The sequence below is a fragment of the Nycticebus coucang genome, chromosome 1, assembly GCF_027406575.1.
Source record: "Nycticebus coucang isolate mNycCou1 chromosome 1, mNycCou1.pri, whole genome shotgun sequence".
In the NCBI taxonomy this organism is placed as follows: Eukaryota; Metazoa; Chordata; class Mammalia; order Primates; family Lorisidae; genus Nycticebus; species Nycticebus coucang.
The window spans coordinates 141723046-141740573 of record NC_069780.1 but is presented as its reverse complement, the minus strand read 5'-3'; the positions used below and the strand labels follow the sequence as shown (position 1 = coordinate 141740573).

At 36.0% G+C, this 17528-nt stretch overlaps 1 protein-coding gene across 9 annotated transcripts in view; it reads left to right on the top strand.

Annotated features, from left to right (window-relative positions):
• The window catches only part of ERBIN (erbb2 interacting protein), a 172346-nt gene that overhangs the window by 99053 nt on the left and 55765 nt on the right, over nucleotides 1-17528 (top strand). For 8 of the 9 annotated variants that reach the window (XM_053589662.1, XM_053589654.1, XM_053589622.1 and 5 more), the window contains exons 5-13: nucleotides 450-528; nucleotides 3633-3722; nucleotides 5780-5836; nucleotides 9141-9204; nucleotides 11521-11595; nucleotides 12544-12688; nucleotides 14438-14510; nucleotides 15088-15217; nucleotides 15762-15877. In XM_053589662.1, the coding sequence (XP_053445637.1) occupies nucleotides 450-528; nucleotides 3633-3722; nucleotides 5780-5836; nucleotides 9141-9204; nucleotides 11521-11595; nucleotides 12544-12688; nucleotides 14438-14510; nucleotides 15088-15217; nucleotides 15762-15877 (829 nt within the window). The remainder of the gene's footprint in view (nucleotides 1-449; nucleotides 529-3632; nucleotides 3723-5779; nucleotides 5837-9140; nucleotides 9205-11520; nucleotides 11596-12543; nucleotides 12689-14437; nucleotides 14511-15087; nucleotides 15218-15761; nucleotides 15878-17528) is intronic. The other variant, XM_053589616.1, reaches the window with a different exon arrangement.

Sequence of the window (17528 nt, the reverse complement as noted above, 5' to 3'; positions counted from 1 at the left end):
AATGCCTTAAGGCACATCTGCTAGCGTTTATGATATAGATTGCCCCTTTTATCTGTAGTTTTGTTTTCAGCCTTGTTTATATATAATTAGGAATGATGTGGAGCACAGAGTTTTTAAAATAATCCTTTTTTTAAGTGAAGGCAACAGAAAGAATGTTAAATATTCTACATTTTATGTCCTTTACATCATCACATAAAGGGCACTAATTTTCAGAAGAGCTAAGAGAAGGAAAAGAAAGTAAACCAATCAAAATAATTAGCACTTATAAAGAGGCAAATGAAGAGAAGAGAGAAATCGTTATGGGTATGATTGTTCAGTATATATTGGTTCTGTCAGTTTATCTAATTCCTGCCTAGTTGGTAAATTACTTTTGAATCTCTAAGGTACTTATTTTTATTATTATTATTTTGGCCTTTGTAATAGATTCTTTTAATTTGATTATTTTCTAGGAATACAGGAGTTTCCAGAAAATATTAAAAATTGCAAAGTTTTGACAATTGTGGAGGCCAGTGTAAACCCTATTTCCAAGTAAGTTCTCAGTTGAATTATAAGTTACTTATGTGAATAAAACAATTGTAAAACAGTAGGAGATAATACTTTTTTTTCCTTCTTCTTCCAGTTTTTGGCTGGGGCTGGGTTTGAACCTGCCACCTCTGGCATATGGGGCCGGTGCCCTACTCCTTTGAGCCACAGGCACCACCCTATACATATTTTAATGGAAGATACAGTGGAACCTCCATAGTTGACCACCTCCTTACATACTTTACCTCCTGAAGTTGAGCTAATTTTCATAGACTGGACATGCACTACATGTACGAATCAGTACAGTAGGCCTAGGTTCTTAGGTTGACCACCTCTGAATGTTCACCAGTTTGTTACATTCCCTTAGGTGGTCAACTTACAGAGGTTCTACTCTATCAGTATTAAATCTATATAAAATTTCAATTTTGAAGTATAAAAGAAAGTTTTAGACAATCTTTCTATCCCAATATATTATAAATGTAAAATTGAGATCCAAAAGAGGTAACGTAGGTATTTTGCCCCAGGTCTTACAGATAATGTCAGAAATGAGACCACAATCCAGGTTTTCTCACTCAGTATTATTTTTACATATCAGAACGTCTCCATTTGAATCAGTCATCTTCAAACTTTTGGAAATTATAAAAGAAACTGAAAAGTTAAGAAGGTAAAACAACAAAAGGCAAAACATGATTGGTTGCAACATACACCAGACTTTATGCGTTTTGATGGTAATGGCTATAAATAGAAGGTTTCCTGGCACCAAACCTGTTAAATTTAAAAAATGGAATAGTGGAGCAAAAAGTGAATAGAGGGAAGCATAGCTTACTATAAGTCAAAAGTTGAAACCAGCTTTCATGAAAAACACAATTAAATTCAAGTTGGGAGAGAGGGAATGAGAATGAGGGATTGGTAAACTCTCAGGTAATGTGCACAACGAAAGGGTATATATAGCACACTCTCTGGGTGAAGGGCTTAACTGCAACTTGGCCTTTCCCTGACAGACATAAACAATGTAACCTAATTGTACCCTCACATTAATCTGAAATTTTAAAAAAAGAGAGAAACCAGTTTGCACATGTATTACTGTGCTGTTTTTTTTTTTTTTTTGTAGAGACAGAGTTTCACTTTATCGCCCTTGGTAGAGTGCCGTGGCGTCACACAGCTCACAGTAACCTCCAACTCCTGGGCTTAGGCGATTCTCCTGCCTCAGCCTCCCGAGTAGCTGGGACTACAGGCCCCTGCCATAACGCCCGGCTATTTTTTTGTTGCAGTTTGGCCGAGGCTGGGTTTGAACCCGCCACCCTCGGTATATGGGGCCGGCGCCCTGCTCACTGAGCCACAGGTGCCGCCCTGTTTTTTTTTTTTGTTGTTGTTGTTTGAGACTCTGTCATTCCACCTAGCATACGGTGGCAACCTTAAACTCAAGGGAGCCTCTTGAGTAGCTGAGAGTACAGGCATGCTCCACTATGCCCAGGTAATTTTTCTATTTTTCTTTTATTCTTCTTCTTCTTCTTTTTTTTTTTTTTTTTTTTTTTTTTTTTTTTATAGAGGTGGGGGTCTGCTCTTGCTCAGGCCGGTCTTGAATTCTTGAGCTCAAGTGATTCTCATGAGTGCTAGAATTACAGGCATGGGCCACCATGTCAGGCTAATACCATATTTCTTGATGAGTTTTTTGAGACAGTTGTTTCACTTGCTGCCAAGATGGAAGAATGGAGATGAAGGATAAATAGATCAAAGTCCAACATGTCTTACTGCATGAGGATTTTGTACTTGTTAAAATCCTAGACAAACATGTAAAGATAATATCTATTCTCTTCATTTGAAAATAGTACTCTAGGGTGGTGCCTGTGGCTCAGTTGGTGGGGCGCTGGCCCCATATACCAAGGGTGGCGGGTTCAAGCCTGGCCCCGGCTGAACTGCAGCCGAGAAATGGCCGGGTGTTGTGGTGGGCGCCTGTAGTCCCAGCTGCTCGGGAGGCTGGGGCAAGAGAATAGCTTGGGCCCGGGAGTTGGAGGTTGCTGTGAGCTGTGTGATGCCATGGCACTCTACCGAGGGCCATAAAGTGAGACACTGTCTCTACAAAAAAAAAAAAAGAAAATAGTACTCTAGCCTCAAGTTTTAGATTTTTTTTTTTTGAGACAGAGTTTCAGTTTGTTGCCCTCGGTAGAGTGCTGTGACATCACAGCTCACAGCAACCTCCAACTCTTGGACTTAAGCGATTCTCTTGCCTCAGCCTCCCAAGTAGCTGGGACTATAGGTGCCCACCACAATGCCCAGCTATTTTTATTTTTTGGTTGTAGTTGTCATTGTTGTTTGGCAGGCCAGGGCTGGATTCGAACCTGCCAGCTCTGGTGTATGTGGCTGACTCCCTAGCCACTGAGCTACAGGCGCTGAGCCCCAAGTTTTAGATTTTTAACTTGTTTCATAATCAAGAAGAAATACAAGTAAAGCTAATACAGATAGATTGTTACGGGTGTGTAAAATATCATTCAGCTTTTAGTATTATTTCTTCTTGCTCATTATAAACTTCTACAATCCTAATATTGTTTAGGGAGCAAATGGTGATATTGAAAATTATCGGCAGGGGGCTGTTGTGGCCCAGGGAACATTTGGCAACTACTGGGATATTTTTGGTTCTCATAGGGGATGTAGGTGCTTTTGTGCATTACTGGTATCTGGTTGGTAGAAATTAGAGTTGTAGCTAAATATCTGACAGTACACAAGACAACAAAGAATTATTCAGCCCAAAATGTCTTTGCCAAGGTTTAGAAATTCTCATCTAGTCCTTTGAATTGATGTTAGATAAGGCTTGTTCAAGAGTGCCTATGGATTTCATAGTTAATGTACTAAATATATTTCTATGTATTGTGGTTCATTCATAGTTGACTATTTTGCATAGATTTTATGTTATTAAAACAAATATGACCTCACTTTTAACAAAAGAATGAAGATACAAACTTGAGACAGGTAAGTTAATTTGACGATTACTAATAAAAGTAAGAAGGTGACCATTATCTTTTGAGAAAATAATTATATAGATTTTTAGATTTTACTAAGAAACTAAAATTCTATGTATGAACTTAATTTAAATTCTGATATATTTTATATAGGCTCCCTGATGGATTTTCTCAGCTGTTAAACCTAACCCAGCTATATCTGAATGATGCTTTCCTTGAGTTTTTGCCAGCTAATTTTGGCAGGTAAATTATAGTTTCTTTGAAAACCATTTATTAGTAGCTCTTGTAAAGTTTACAAAACTGTAAGCTGCTTTAGTAATACTGTTAATTACTGTTTCGAATAAGCTCTTTTGTTATTTTTTCTAGGCATTGTCTTTTTTTTTCTTCAAATTAGAAATGTGTTTTTTATTTTATCTTTTTAATCACAGAAGCTTTATTTATTTATTTTTTCTGATTTTACTTTTCTATTAAATCAGAAGCTTTATTTTTTTTCTGATATTACTTTTTTATTAAACCATAGATCACGTATACATTAATGCATGTATGGGGTACAATGTGCTGATTTCATATAGAATTAGGAGCATTTACATCACACTGGTTAATGTAAACTTCATCTCGTTTACTTAATTACTGTGTTAAGACATATATGCTCTATACTTAATAAATCTGACAAGTACCCTTGCATTATGCAGGCATTGTCATTTTTATAGTTTTCTTTGAATCTTTTTATTTTGAAATAATTTTCCCATGTAAACAATAAGCAATGAGTTGTTTTTTGTTTTTGTTTTTGTTTTTGTTTTTTTTTGAGACAGCATCTCACTCTGCAATGGTACGGTAGTGCAATCATAGTTCATCGCAGCTTTGAACTCCTTGACTCATGTGATCCTCCTGTGTTAGCCTCTCAGGGAGCTGGAAGTATAACTATGCACCACAACACTCAGTTATGTTTAAAACTTTTTGTAGAGATGGGTCTCATTGTGTTGCCCAAGTTGGTCTCGAATTCCTGACCTCAAGCAATCCTCCCTCCTCAGCCTCCCAAAGTGATGAATTAATAGGCATGAGCCACTGCACCTGGCCAACAATGAGAATTGGAAAGGAAAAAAATAAGGTGGCAAAAACAAAGTTTTAATGGGGGTATTTCTGTTCATTTGAGATATTGAATGCTGTGTTCTTGGCATGACATTCTTAAATGACTTAATAATTGGTTGATCTGTTTTCCCTACAGGAATCATAAATTTTTTTTGTTTTCTAGAGGCAGGATCTCACTCTGTCACCCAGGCTGGGGTACAATGGTACAATCATAACTAACTGCAGCTTTGAACTCCTGGGCTTCCCTTCTTCTGAGTATCTGGGACTCAGTAGCTGAGTAGCTTGGGCATGTGCCACCAAGCCTGGCTAATTTTTCTTGTTTTTTATAGAAATGGGGTATTGCTGTGTTGTCCAGGCTTTTCTTGAACTCCTGTCCTTAATCAATCCTTGCTCCTTTGCCTCTCAGAGTGCTGGGATTATAGATGTGAGCCACTTCTCTGGCCCTTGGAATAAAAATTCTTGAGAAAAGAGAATCTGTTTCTAGGGTTTACCTCATTATTGCTCCATTACCCCTCAAGTCCTTGAGTAATTTTTTAAACAAACGGGTGAATAAATAGTATCAAGTAATTATTGAATTGAAATTAATTACTAGAGAAAATTTTAGCCAACTAAACATTAACTTTGTAGTCATTTTTGTCTGAAAATAATTAATGCACTTGTCACGTTATTCTTCTGCGTCTGGCATCTGTGTCACTTAATTTGTGCATTTCCCCTTTATTTTTACTGGAATTTCCATCAAAGGAGTATCGAAGTCTTTTCTTCCTTTGCATTTTATTTTTATTTATTTATTTATTTATTTGGAGGCAGAGTCTCACTGTGTTGCCCTTGGTAGAATGCCGTGGCGTCACAGCTCACAGCAACCTCAAACTCTTGGGCTTAGGAGATTCTCTTGCCTCAGCGTCCCAAGTAGCTGGGGACTACAGGTGCCCACCACAACACATGGCTATTTTTTGTTGTAGTTGTCACCATTGTTCAGCTGACCCAGGCCAGACTCAAACCCACCAGCCTCGGTGCACGTGTCTGGTGCCATAACCACTGTGCTATGGGTGCTGACCCTCATTTTATTTTATTTTCTGTGTAATTTTTAATGTGTTACTCTGCAGATAGTAATTACACAATTATATTGGTTATTTTTAAACTTTAAAATGTGAAATTAATTTGTTAATTAAATTTCTTATCTTTGTTATAGATATTTGTTATTTGTTTTGCAGATTAACTAAACTCCAGATATTAGAACTTAGAGAAAACCAGTTGAAAATGTTGCCTAAGTAAGTAAAGGTGCTATCACTTAAAAAATTCAATTTAGAATTTTTAAACCTTAGATTCTTTAAGAATGTTAAATTTTTATTATTTAAAATGTGTCAGTTATTTTTGAAACCCAGCATTTGTGACCATCTTATTTGAATTAGTGATGTTAAATATAAAACTGTATGCATCTGTTATTGGTGTTTAACTTGGTACTACTCTGTTGGTAATGATTTCATAGATCTAGAAAAAACTAGAAATGGGATGACTGGTCCCCTACTGGTAAGCTAATACCAAGAAGAGGTGACAATCCATTTAATTATAAAAGAAACAGCTCTACAAACTCAAAAGTATACTGAAGCCTATAGCCATATATTGAAGATGTCTTAAAATACCTTGAATGCATCAATGTACGTTTTACAGGTTAGGCGCTGGCATACTATAGTCTATGATTAGCCAACTCTTGTTGAAATTACATCAAGACTTGTCAGCACTTGAGGAGAAAAACATCTTCATTTACCCAAGAAATAGTTAGTTGTTTTTGTTTACTCAGCTTCCATGACATCATATTGACATCTCTTATGATATTTGTCACATAATTTTAATGTATGTTTATATATATGTCATTCTCTTCCCTGACCAACATATGTACATGCACAAATGTACACACCACCCCACGTGTGTACAAACACAATATTAAGTCTTTGAGGGCGAGACCATGTCTAGTTTTTATACCCAAAAGACAGTATATTTTAGCTGAGTAATTGTTCAGTGCATGAATGAATGAAGCATATAGTGTTAGTTGTGAGTATAAATTAAAATAGGAATTAATGATCCATATTAAAATTCAAAAAGGTCTATATATTTTGCAAATCCAGTATGTGCAGTGATAATTCCTTACCTCAAAACTTGACTGGTTTCTATGAGATTTGAACAACCAAAATGCCAGTTGTTTACTGTAATAACTATGTCTACAGTTGCATCTGATATTACAGGCAATTCAAAGATTTTAATGCCTTTTAGAGTTTTAAATTAGGTCTGTCAGTGAATTTGCTGATAAAATTTTTTCCTCCTTTATTTTTAAGGTGTGGTTTTAACCTTTGAGGCCTCACAAACTATAAAGAGGCTATAGTTAAATATTACAAGGCTGTGTGCATTCAGGATATGTGAGTAGAGTTTTTTTTGTTTTTGTTTTATGGAGACAGAGTCTCTAGCTATTGCTCTGAGTAGAGTGCTGTGGCGTCACAGTTCACAGCAACCTCAAACTCTTGGCTCAAGCAATTCTCTTGCCTCAAGCTCCCAAGTAGCTGGGACTATAGGCACTGCCACAACACCCGGCTATTTTTTTGTTGTTGTCGTTGGTTAGCAGGCCCAGGCTGGGTTCGAACTAGCCAGTCTTGGTGTATGTGGCTAGCACCCTACCCACTGAGCTAGGGGAACTGCCTAGATTTTCTTTGTTTCTTTGTTTTTTGTTTTTTTTTTTATGATCAGTGATTAGCACAATGGAAGGAGCTATTGTTTTAGAGTCATAGTTAAGTGAAACTTAATAAGATGATGATATTGGAGGCACAGTACGGAGAACATAAAGGATTATTTACTCTTCCTGTGAGGAAAAGGAAAGGTAAAATGAGTTAAATGTGAATGAGTTTTAGAGGTAGACTGGAGGAAATTTGAGGGATATTTTTTCTATTTTCTCCTTGAAGTAGGAAGCTGAATCTTCTTTTTTTTTTTTTTTTTTGTGGTTTTTGGCCGGGGCTGGGTTTGAACCCGCCACCTCCGGCATATGGGACCAGCGCCCTACCCCTTTGAGCCACAGGCGCTGCCCAGGAAGCTGAATCTTCTAAGATGCAAATATGTTGCTGAGATTTCTAAAGTATATGAGTAGCACCAAAGTTACTGGTATTAACTATAGAAAGTTGAGGTGGGGACACTGTTTTGACATTACAATATATTTCCTCTTTTTAATTACATATGTGTATCATTCACATTTTCCTAAAATTATTGTAGAAGTTAATTTTTCTAGGACATCTCCTGTAATTGAATTTTTCCAATGCATTACCTTTTATTTTTGTAACCTCTTCTAAAACTATTATGCTTTACTTTTACAAATCACCCCCATTGCTGTCTGTGAATTTTCTTCCATCTTGTCATTATAACTATTGAATCAACAAATACAAGATTATAAGATTATGTTTTGTTCTTTCAGTTCCTTCCTCCGCCCTCTTCATTTTCTTCATTTTTTTATAAAATTACATTTTTCAAATATCCACCTGGTATTGTTTATTTGAACATAGGAGCTTACTGTTACAGCATGTGATTTTATATATCCAAAGAAAGATCCTGGAAACACCTTTTGCTTTGTTATAAACTAGGAAGCTAGAACTTACAGGTTTTCTGGACAAAGGCAGATATGAGTAAGGGAAGAAGAATTACAGTACTTGTGAATAGATCTAAGTTAAAGCAATTTCATAAAAAAATTGACATTTGGAAATTAATTAAATTACAGGGTTCATAAGAGAATGATATGTTTAAAATGTAAAGCTGGAGAAATGTTTTATCTGAGTTTTACTTCTTAATTTCTATTTGTTAGAATTCCAGAGAAGCTGGAATTAGTCTGTGTTTTTGTGCCATAATGTACAGTGTCTGTTGATTTGAAATGATGTTAATGTACATAGTATTAACATATTAATGTAATATTTTAGTGCTATGGTAATAACTGTATTTTGCTAATGTGGAGTTTCTTATGTGGATAATTGATAATATCTCAATGTATTAAGTAATCAGTTTTTCTAATAGCAACTTAAGAGCATAAATATTTGAATTACTTAGCAATTAGTTTAGTTTCACAAGGTACCTTTGTGAAGGGAGAGATAAGAATATAACGTATTTTATTACAACACCAGTTTGTATATTTTTCAAGTTTCTATAGTTGCAAAGACATGTTGATATTAAGTTAGAAATTAAGAATGGCATATTGGGGCGGCACGTGTGTGAATAGGGTGCTGGCCCCATATACCCAGGGTGACGGGTTCAAACCTGGCCCCAGCAACAAAACTGCAACAAAAAAATAGCCGGGTGAGGGAAGAGAATTGCCTAAGCCCAAGAGCTGGAGGTTGCTGTGAGCTGTGATGCCACGACACTCTACCACGGGCAACAAAGTGAGACTCTGTCTCTTAAAAAAAAAAAAAAAATTAACATTTTTATTATGTCAACATGTGAAAGTCCATAGTTCATTACATGTTGCCTAAGCATATTTTAGCCATGAAAGCTTCCATGTAATTGAGATTTTTTTATATACTTAATTCTTTATTATTCCATTATGAATAGAACCATGAATAGACTGACCCAGCTAGAAAGACTGGATTTGGGAAGTAATGAATTCACGGAAGTGGTAAGTTCTCATCAGTCTTACTATCTGTAATTCTTAAATTTGATCAACAACAAAATGTGAAAATAAAGATTTCTCTTAAAAATTAGAGAGATAGGGCGGCGCCTGTGGCTCAGTCCATAGGGCGCCAGCCCCATATACCGAGGGTGGCGGGTTCAAACCCGGCCCCGGCCAAACTGCAACCAAAAAAAAAAAAAAAAAATAGCTGGGCGTTGTGGCGGGCGCCTGTAGTCCCAGCTACTCGGGAGGCTGAGGCAAGAGAATCGCTTAAGCCCAGGAGTTGGAGGTTGCTGTGAGCTGTGTGAGGCCACGGCACTCTACCGAGGGCCATAAAGTGAGACTCTGTCTCTACAAAAAAAAAAAATTAGAGAGATATGTATTTCTTGAAGTATGAACTATGAAAGTTCTTAGCCAGAACTTTCCAGATAAAAAACATGATCATAACAGACATTTGAAAATCTCACATAAGAATATAAAAATGTAAAATTAATGAGTGGTCCATGGAAGAGATATCTAAAAATTTTTTAGCACAGGAAGCAGAAAATTTGAATGATTATAAGTAAGAAACATAGGTCTAGAATGCAGCAGGTAAAGTCACTCAGTGTCAAAAATAACCTTGGATACTCAGTGGTAGGATACTTCTCTATAATTTTATTTAATAACTATGGAGAAAGTCATTGAGTGAAACAACTGTTACTTTAGAGGTGGTAACAAGACCTCTTCTTTATTGATGTTTTTTTTTTCTTATTGTTGGTGATTCATTGTTATTCATGTTTTATATGCTAAGTAAGTGCACTATTACTCTTTTGTCTTCAGTGAGTTTTCTAAGAGAATTCAGAAAATAAGCTAGATTTTTTTTTTAATCTAGATTTTTTAAACAGAAATTCATCAACCTATCATCATCATTAAAATTGTTAAATTAGCCTGGTGCGGTGGCTTGTGCCCATAATCCTAGCACTCTGGGAGGATAAGATATGTGTATTGCTCTGAGCTCACAGGTTCAAGATCAGCCTGAGCCAGAGTGAGATCTCCTCTCTAAAAATAGCTAGGTGTTGTGGCAGGTTCCTGTAGTCACAGCTACTTGGGAGGCTGAGGCAAGAGAATCGCTTGAGCCCAAGAGTTTGAGGTTGTTGCGAGCTATGACACCGCAGCACTCTACTGTGGAAAAGTGAGACTCATGTTCCCCTTTTTTCTCCCTCTTAATTGTTATCAGGGAAGATTTTTTTTAACATGCTCTTTTTTTTTTTTTTTTTTTTTTTTTTTGAGACAGGGTCTTATTTTGTCACCCTTGGTAGAGTGCTGTGGCATTACAGCTCACAGCAACCTCCAGCTCCTGGGCTTAGGCGATTCTCTTGCCTCAGCCTGTCAAGTAGCTGGGATTACAGGTGCCCACCACAACACCGGGCTATTTTGTTGTTGTTGCTGTTGTTGCAGTTTGGCCGGGGCTAAGTTTGAACCTGCCACCCTCAGTATATGGGGCTGGCACCCTAGTCACTGAGGCACAGGTGCTGCCCCATGCTGTATCTTTTTAATGATAATGAATGAGAGTGGTTTTTCTTTTTTTTTTTTTTCAGTTTCTGGCCGGGGCTGGGTTTGAAACCACCACCTCCAGCCTCCAGCCTATGGGGCTGGCGCCCTACCTTTTTGAGCCACAGGTGCTGCCCAGAGTATGTTTTTATTTTACACCACCACTGAGTAGAGGTGCTGACTGGGTGCTGTAGTTCATGCCTATAATCCTAGCACTCTAGCACTCTGGGAGGCTGAGGCAGGTGGATTGCTTGAGCTCAGGAAGTTGAGACCAGCCTGAGTAAGAGCAAGACCCTATCTCTACTAAAAATAGAAAAACTAGTCAGATGTGGTAGGTGCCTGTAGTCCCAGTTACTTTGGAGACTGAGGCAAGAGGATTACTCAAGCCCAAGAGTTTGAGGTTGCTGTGAGCTATAATGCCTTGGTACTCTATTCAGGGTGACAGAGTGAGACTCTATCTCAAGAAAAAAAAATACTTGACTATTGTGTAGTACAAAGCTTAAATGAATTTTATTCAGTGTCTCTTTAATTTCTCTTTAATAATGTTATTGTGGTAACTGTAATGCAGTGGAAAGGCTTACATATCTGCTTTTTAATTTTTTTTTTTTTTTTGGTGACTTTTATTCCCACCTCCAGAACCTCTGCTTTTTTATTTTTCCTATTTTTTCCTCTTTATTTAAAGTTTCGAAACTAAAAGTTATTATTAGAAATTCCCAGAGTTGCTTTTGTCAGATAATTATCTTCACATAACTTATTTGTATATCTCCCCTCTCCCCACTTCTATCCAAATAGCCTGAAGTACTTGAACAATTAAGTGGATTGAAAGAATTTTGGATGGATGGTAATAGACTGACTTTTATTCCAGGGGTATGTATATGAAATTTTTAGTGGCTTCACTTACTGCTGTCTCTCCTTTGCAGTTTTGTGAATGGTACATTTTTAAATTACTTTTAATTAGTAATTTAGTAAAAGGATTACTATTTAATTCTTCTGTTAGCTAAACAGAAGCAAATTTTATTTTTATTTTTACTGTGAGCATATTCTTGATTAAATTCTGAAAATTCTCATAAGAAACTTTTGCAAAAAAGTCTCTTTAATACCATAGAAGTGTGTCTTTTCCAGTGCCAATTGAATCTATATCCTAATTCAGATTGCCAAGGAAAAACTATGACATTTTCCATAAGCTTTCTGTTTTAAAGACTGACAAATTGTTTATTCCCATTTCTAAAGAAGCTGTAAGAATTCCCATGCATGCTTTCTCACCAGGACATGATAGACAACTGAATTCCCAGAGAAAAGTATATGTCCTTTATCACTCTGCGAGGCTGAAATTAGTAGTTCTTTGCTTATTACTGAGTACATTGCTAATGGCATTTTAAAAACAGGTTGGGTCAGGTGTGGTGGCTCACACCTGTAATCCCAGTACTTTGGGAGGCTGAGAGCAGCCTTTCTCTACAAAAGTATAAAACAAAAATTAGCCAGGTGTGATGATTCATGCCTGTAGTCCTTAGGTACTTGATAGACTCAGGCAGGAGGATTCCAGTAGCCTGTGAGAACGAGGTTACAGTAAGTTTTCATCATGCTCCTATATTCCAACCTGGGTGACAGAGCAACACTAAAAAAATAAAAATAAAAAATAATTTGGGAGTCCTCTTTCTGCTATTAGTATTTAATTTTGAATTAAAACTTGGTATCAGGTTTATTAATTTTTGCACATTACTTAATGTTCACAGATTGTCGTTAGATTTAAAAATTCAGTTTACCTCTGGAATTCTTTTTAATGTTATAGTTAGATTTTCTTTCTTTTACTTACAGTTTATTGGTAGTTTGAAACACCTGATGTATTTGGATGTTTCTAAAAATAATATTGAAATGGTTGAAGAAGGAATTTCAGCATGTGAAAACCTTCAAGACCTCTTATTATCAAGCAATTCACTTCAACAACTGCCTGAAACTATTGGTTTGTATAACTTTCAAATTCATGTAATTAACTTTGCTCAAAGTAAATTCAAGGCTTCTGTATAATCTCAAATTTTATTTGTTATGAGGTAATTTTATTTTACTACCACAATAATAGATATTGTGATGCGATCAGTTATACAGTTGATGCGATCAGTTATACAGTTTACTTCCTTGTTGATGTTACCTATGTTTTTATTTAGTATAAGGAAGTCCCATTTTTATAACTAATACATTTAAATTCTTTAACAAGGAATTAGGCTAGGCATAGTGGCTCACCCTTGTAATCTTAGCACTTTGGGAGGCAGAGGCAGGAGGGTTGCCTGAAGTCAAGAGTTGGAGAGCAGCCTGACCTAGTGCAAGATCCTGTCTCTATAAAAAAATAGAAAAGTTAGGGCGGCGCCTGTGGCTCAAAGGAGTAGGGCGCAGGCCCCATATGCCGGAGGTGGTGGGTTCAAACCCAGCCCCAGCCAGACACTGCAAAAAAAAAAGAAAAATTAGCCTGGCAGGGGTAGTACATGCTTGTAATCTCAGCTGCTTGGGAGGCCATGGCAGGAGGATTGCTTGAACCCAGGAGTTTGAGGTTGCTGTGAGGTTATGTATGATAAGGCCCACTGTATTCCTGCATTCCTGTATTCCTGCATCTCACTCTGTATGACACAGTGAGACCTTGTCTCAAAAAAAAGTTAATTTATCCGAATTTAGTTTAATTCTTTGATTATAGCCCTTATTTAGTAGGTTTTTTCAGTCTGTCTTCATTAAGGACATTAAGACAAGAAAACATGGCTTGGCGCCTGTAGCTCAAGTGGCTAAGGCGCCAGTCACATACACCAGAGCTGGTGGGTTTGAATCTGGCCCAGGCCTGCCAAAGAACAGTGACAACTGCAACCAAAAAATAGCCGGGCATTGTGATGGGCGCCTGTAGTCCCAGCTACTTGGGAGGTTGAGGCAAGAGAATTGACTAAGCCCAGGAGTTGGAGGTTTCTGTGAGCTATGATGCCATGGCACTCTACCTGGGTGACAGCTTGAGGTTCTGTCTCAAAAAAAAAAAAAAGATAAGAAAACAGACCAGTTGAGAAAATCCTGAGAGATCTGTAATTATTATTGAGTCTGTGTAGTTGTTTGATGATGTATCAAGGTAATTGAATTATTTTGATGAAAGCATCAAAAATTTTGATCGGCATCTTTGTGATATTTTAATATAAAAATCAAAAACATTTCTCAATTGAATTATTTTAGCTAAGACTACATTTTTGAAAATTCATTATGATTCTACTCTAATCAATACATTTAGTTTTAAAATTAAATATTTTATTGTTTTAGTATTTCATATACATAGAATACTTTGTTATATACCTATTATAAAGTACTTCATTTACATTTCTTTGATTATTCAAGTATGTTTTATGTGTCTTCTCTGTGTCATGACTTTGTTTTTAGAAGCAGGGCTACTGTAGTGAACAATGTAGACAAAGAGTTTCTATTCTTATTGTTCTCCATATTTGCCAGTGGGGTGGAGGTTGGGGGTCCTATTCTCATGAAGCTTACATTCCAATAAATATACATTGAATGTATAAATGGTGGTATGGGTAAAAATCAAAAATACATGGTAAGGGAATAGAGTTGGGATTTAGGATGGTGTCAGTGTCTCTTTAGATAAGTTGTCAAATGTAGTATGTCTTACATCGAATTTTAGTGGACTTGCTTCTTGTTTAAGCTGGAAATTGTATATTATTTCTTTTCTCAACAGGTTCACTGAAGAATGTAACAACACTTAAAATAGATGAAAACCAATTAATGTATCTTCCAGACTCTATAGGAGGGTAAGATTTTTGTGAATGTTTATAGCCTTGAAGATTTTACTTTTAGTTCAGCATGCCATATATCTTTCCTTCCCTCTCCCTGTACCTCTTCCTCTCTTTTGACAGAGTCTCACTTTGTCACCCTCAGTAGAGTGCTTTGGCATCACAGCTCACAGCAACCTCCAGCTCTTGGGCTTAGGTGTTTCTCTTGCTCAGCCTCCGGGGTAGCTGGGACTACAGGCACCCACCACAACACCTGGCTATTTTTTTTGTTGCAGTTTGGCCAGGGCCAGGTTTGAACCCACCACCCTCAGTATATGGGGCTGTCACCCTACTCTGTGACCCACAGGCGCTGCCCCAGCATGCCATATGTATTGCCAGGTATCTGCACAAATGACATCTAAAAGAGTTTCCATAACTACTTAAATAAGTATACAGTTTAGGTGTATTTATAATAGTAAGACCTATTTATTATTATTATTGGTAGTTTAGCTTTGTCACTACGTTTATCAAAGTCAAGATCAAATATTCATATGTTCTCAAATTTTGGATTATATAGGAAAACTTTTAAAATGTGTATTTCCTTTTTTAATTTAAGGTTATCATCAATAGAAGAACTGGATTGTAGTTTCAATGAAGTTGAAGCTTTGCCTTCATCTATTGGGCAGCTTACTAACATAAGAACCTTTGCTGCAGATCATAATTACTTACAGCAGTTACCCCCAGAGGTACTGTATTTTAAAATTGTTTGGGATTTGTATTTTTATCTTTTTCTGATTATCATTATTATAGCTGTCCCGTGTGGCTTCACTTTCTTTCTAAAGTAATTTATTAATTATTTTCTGAATAGTAACTAGCTACGTTAACTTGGAAGAGGTTCCTTTTGAGGAAAGTAAGGCTGATTTGTAAAATATAAAAACTTGCTAGATACTTTCTTTTGTCCATGAAAATTAATAAATAAAAGTGGCAAGTCAAATCATTATTTCTTTTACAAATATGAAGACTGTTTTTTTTTTTTCCTTCATTATTTCTTATTCTGGGCATATATCAGATACTCTTGTCTTTTTTTTTTTTTTTTTTTTTTTGCAGTTTTTGGCCAGGGTTGGGTTTGAACCTGCCACCTCTGGCATATTGGGCCTGCGCCCTACCCCTTTGAGCCACAAGCGTTGCCCATGAAGACTATTTTTGATAACTTTAAAAAATGATACTATTCATATGTTGATTGACCAATACGCCAAAGTTTTTGAGCCCCAACTTATATTTCTCTTTCAGATTGGAGGCTGGAAAAATATAACTGTGCTGTTTCTCCATTCTAATAAACTTGAGACACTTCCAGAGGAAATGGGTGATATGCAAAAATTAAAAGTCATTAATTTAAGTGACAATAGGTTTGTAATACTATATTCACCAATTGGTTTGTTTAAATAAAATTAAAAGTTTCACTTGATACGTGATAGAATAGCTAGTGATTATTTCTTTTCATGTATACAGGAATTTCTTACATAATGTCATCAAATAGGTTCTTGGAAATGGCGACTTTAAGCAAAGCTCCATGTGTCAGATACTTGAAAAAATGAGAAAAATAATTGGTTTCATTATATATTGTGTCACAGAAAATGATAGTTTTCATGAACCTGTTAAGTAAAGGCTGACTATATGTATTTATTTTTTGAATAGAATAATCTAATTTTATCTGTTGCTAATTTATCATACTGTGGTTGTTACTGTTCATTTTGGATCAACTTAGCTGTATAACCTTTATTGTCTCCTTATGGTAACATTTCTTATACCTAAAGTCAGATCACTGAATACTGTCATTGAACAAATCAACTTCTGATTCTAATCTTTTGTTTATATTTTGTTGGATAGAAATGTAATTTAGATACTCACATAGCTTGGGCAACAAAACCAAGGTGCAGAGCAAATTGTTCACTAGAGTTGCTAAGTTGGAATAATGTTTAAGTTAAAAACAGGAAGTCTGTACTTTTTCCAGAAGTAAAGATATGATTGATGATAAAGCAGCATTTGTAGAGTGTTTTTACCTTTTGCTTTCATAGTATCACATGAAATCAAAACAACCCTCTGAAATAGTTTTGTATAGAAAAACTTTTAGGACTCAGATTTAAGATGATTTGTAATAGCTTGTAAGGTAAAGCTTTAATTTAAACTCAGTTATTTTACTAGTTACTGTATTCTAACTTCCGTTTTATTTAAAAAGAACCACTGCTTTCTTATTAAATCCTGTTTTGGCCTATACCTCCTACCCCCAAAGTAGAGCCCTCGATTGTCAAAAACTGCCTGGAAAGATAGATACAGAAGACTAATTGGGCATAAGGTGGCAAGGCTGAAGTACATACTGTTTTAATTTAGCATTAATATACATAATGAATATGTTTATTATAGCTGACCCCTCTATATCTATAGGTTCTACATTTGTGGATTCCAACAATTGGGCTCAAAAATATTTGGAAAAAATATTGCATCTGTATTGAACCTATACAGATGGTTTTCTTGTCATTGTTCCCTAAACAATACAGTAGAACAACTATTTACATAATGTTTACATTATGCTAGATATTATAAGTGGTCTAGAGATGATTTAAAATATAAGGTATGCATAGGTCATATGCAAGCACTATGATATTTTATATCAAGGACTTAAACATCCGTGCATTTTAATATCCAAGGGAAATCCTAAAAACCAGTCCCTCACAGATACTGAGGGTCAATTGTATTTTGTTTTTACTCATTGCCATCTTATAATAATCTTTCTGATTATGAAAGTGCTGGCTCAAAACTGTTGAGCAGCACAGTTTTTATAACAAACCATCATAAGAGTGCTTCCTTATATCAGTTTATTCTCTCTAAATACAAATAAAACACCAAAGCAATTTTTTTATAAGACTTTGCTTAATGCATCCTTGTCTTTTTCTCTAAGGCAGAGATGGTTAACTTGTTCTCTTGTAACAGATTTTTTTGAGTTTGTTAGATTATCTGTTTTGTTTTTTTTTTTAACCAGCTAAGTTGATTCAATCTAAG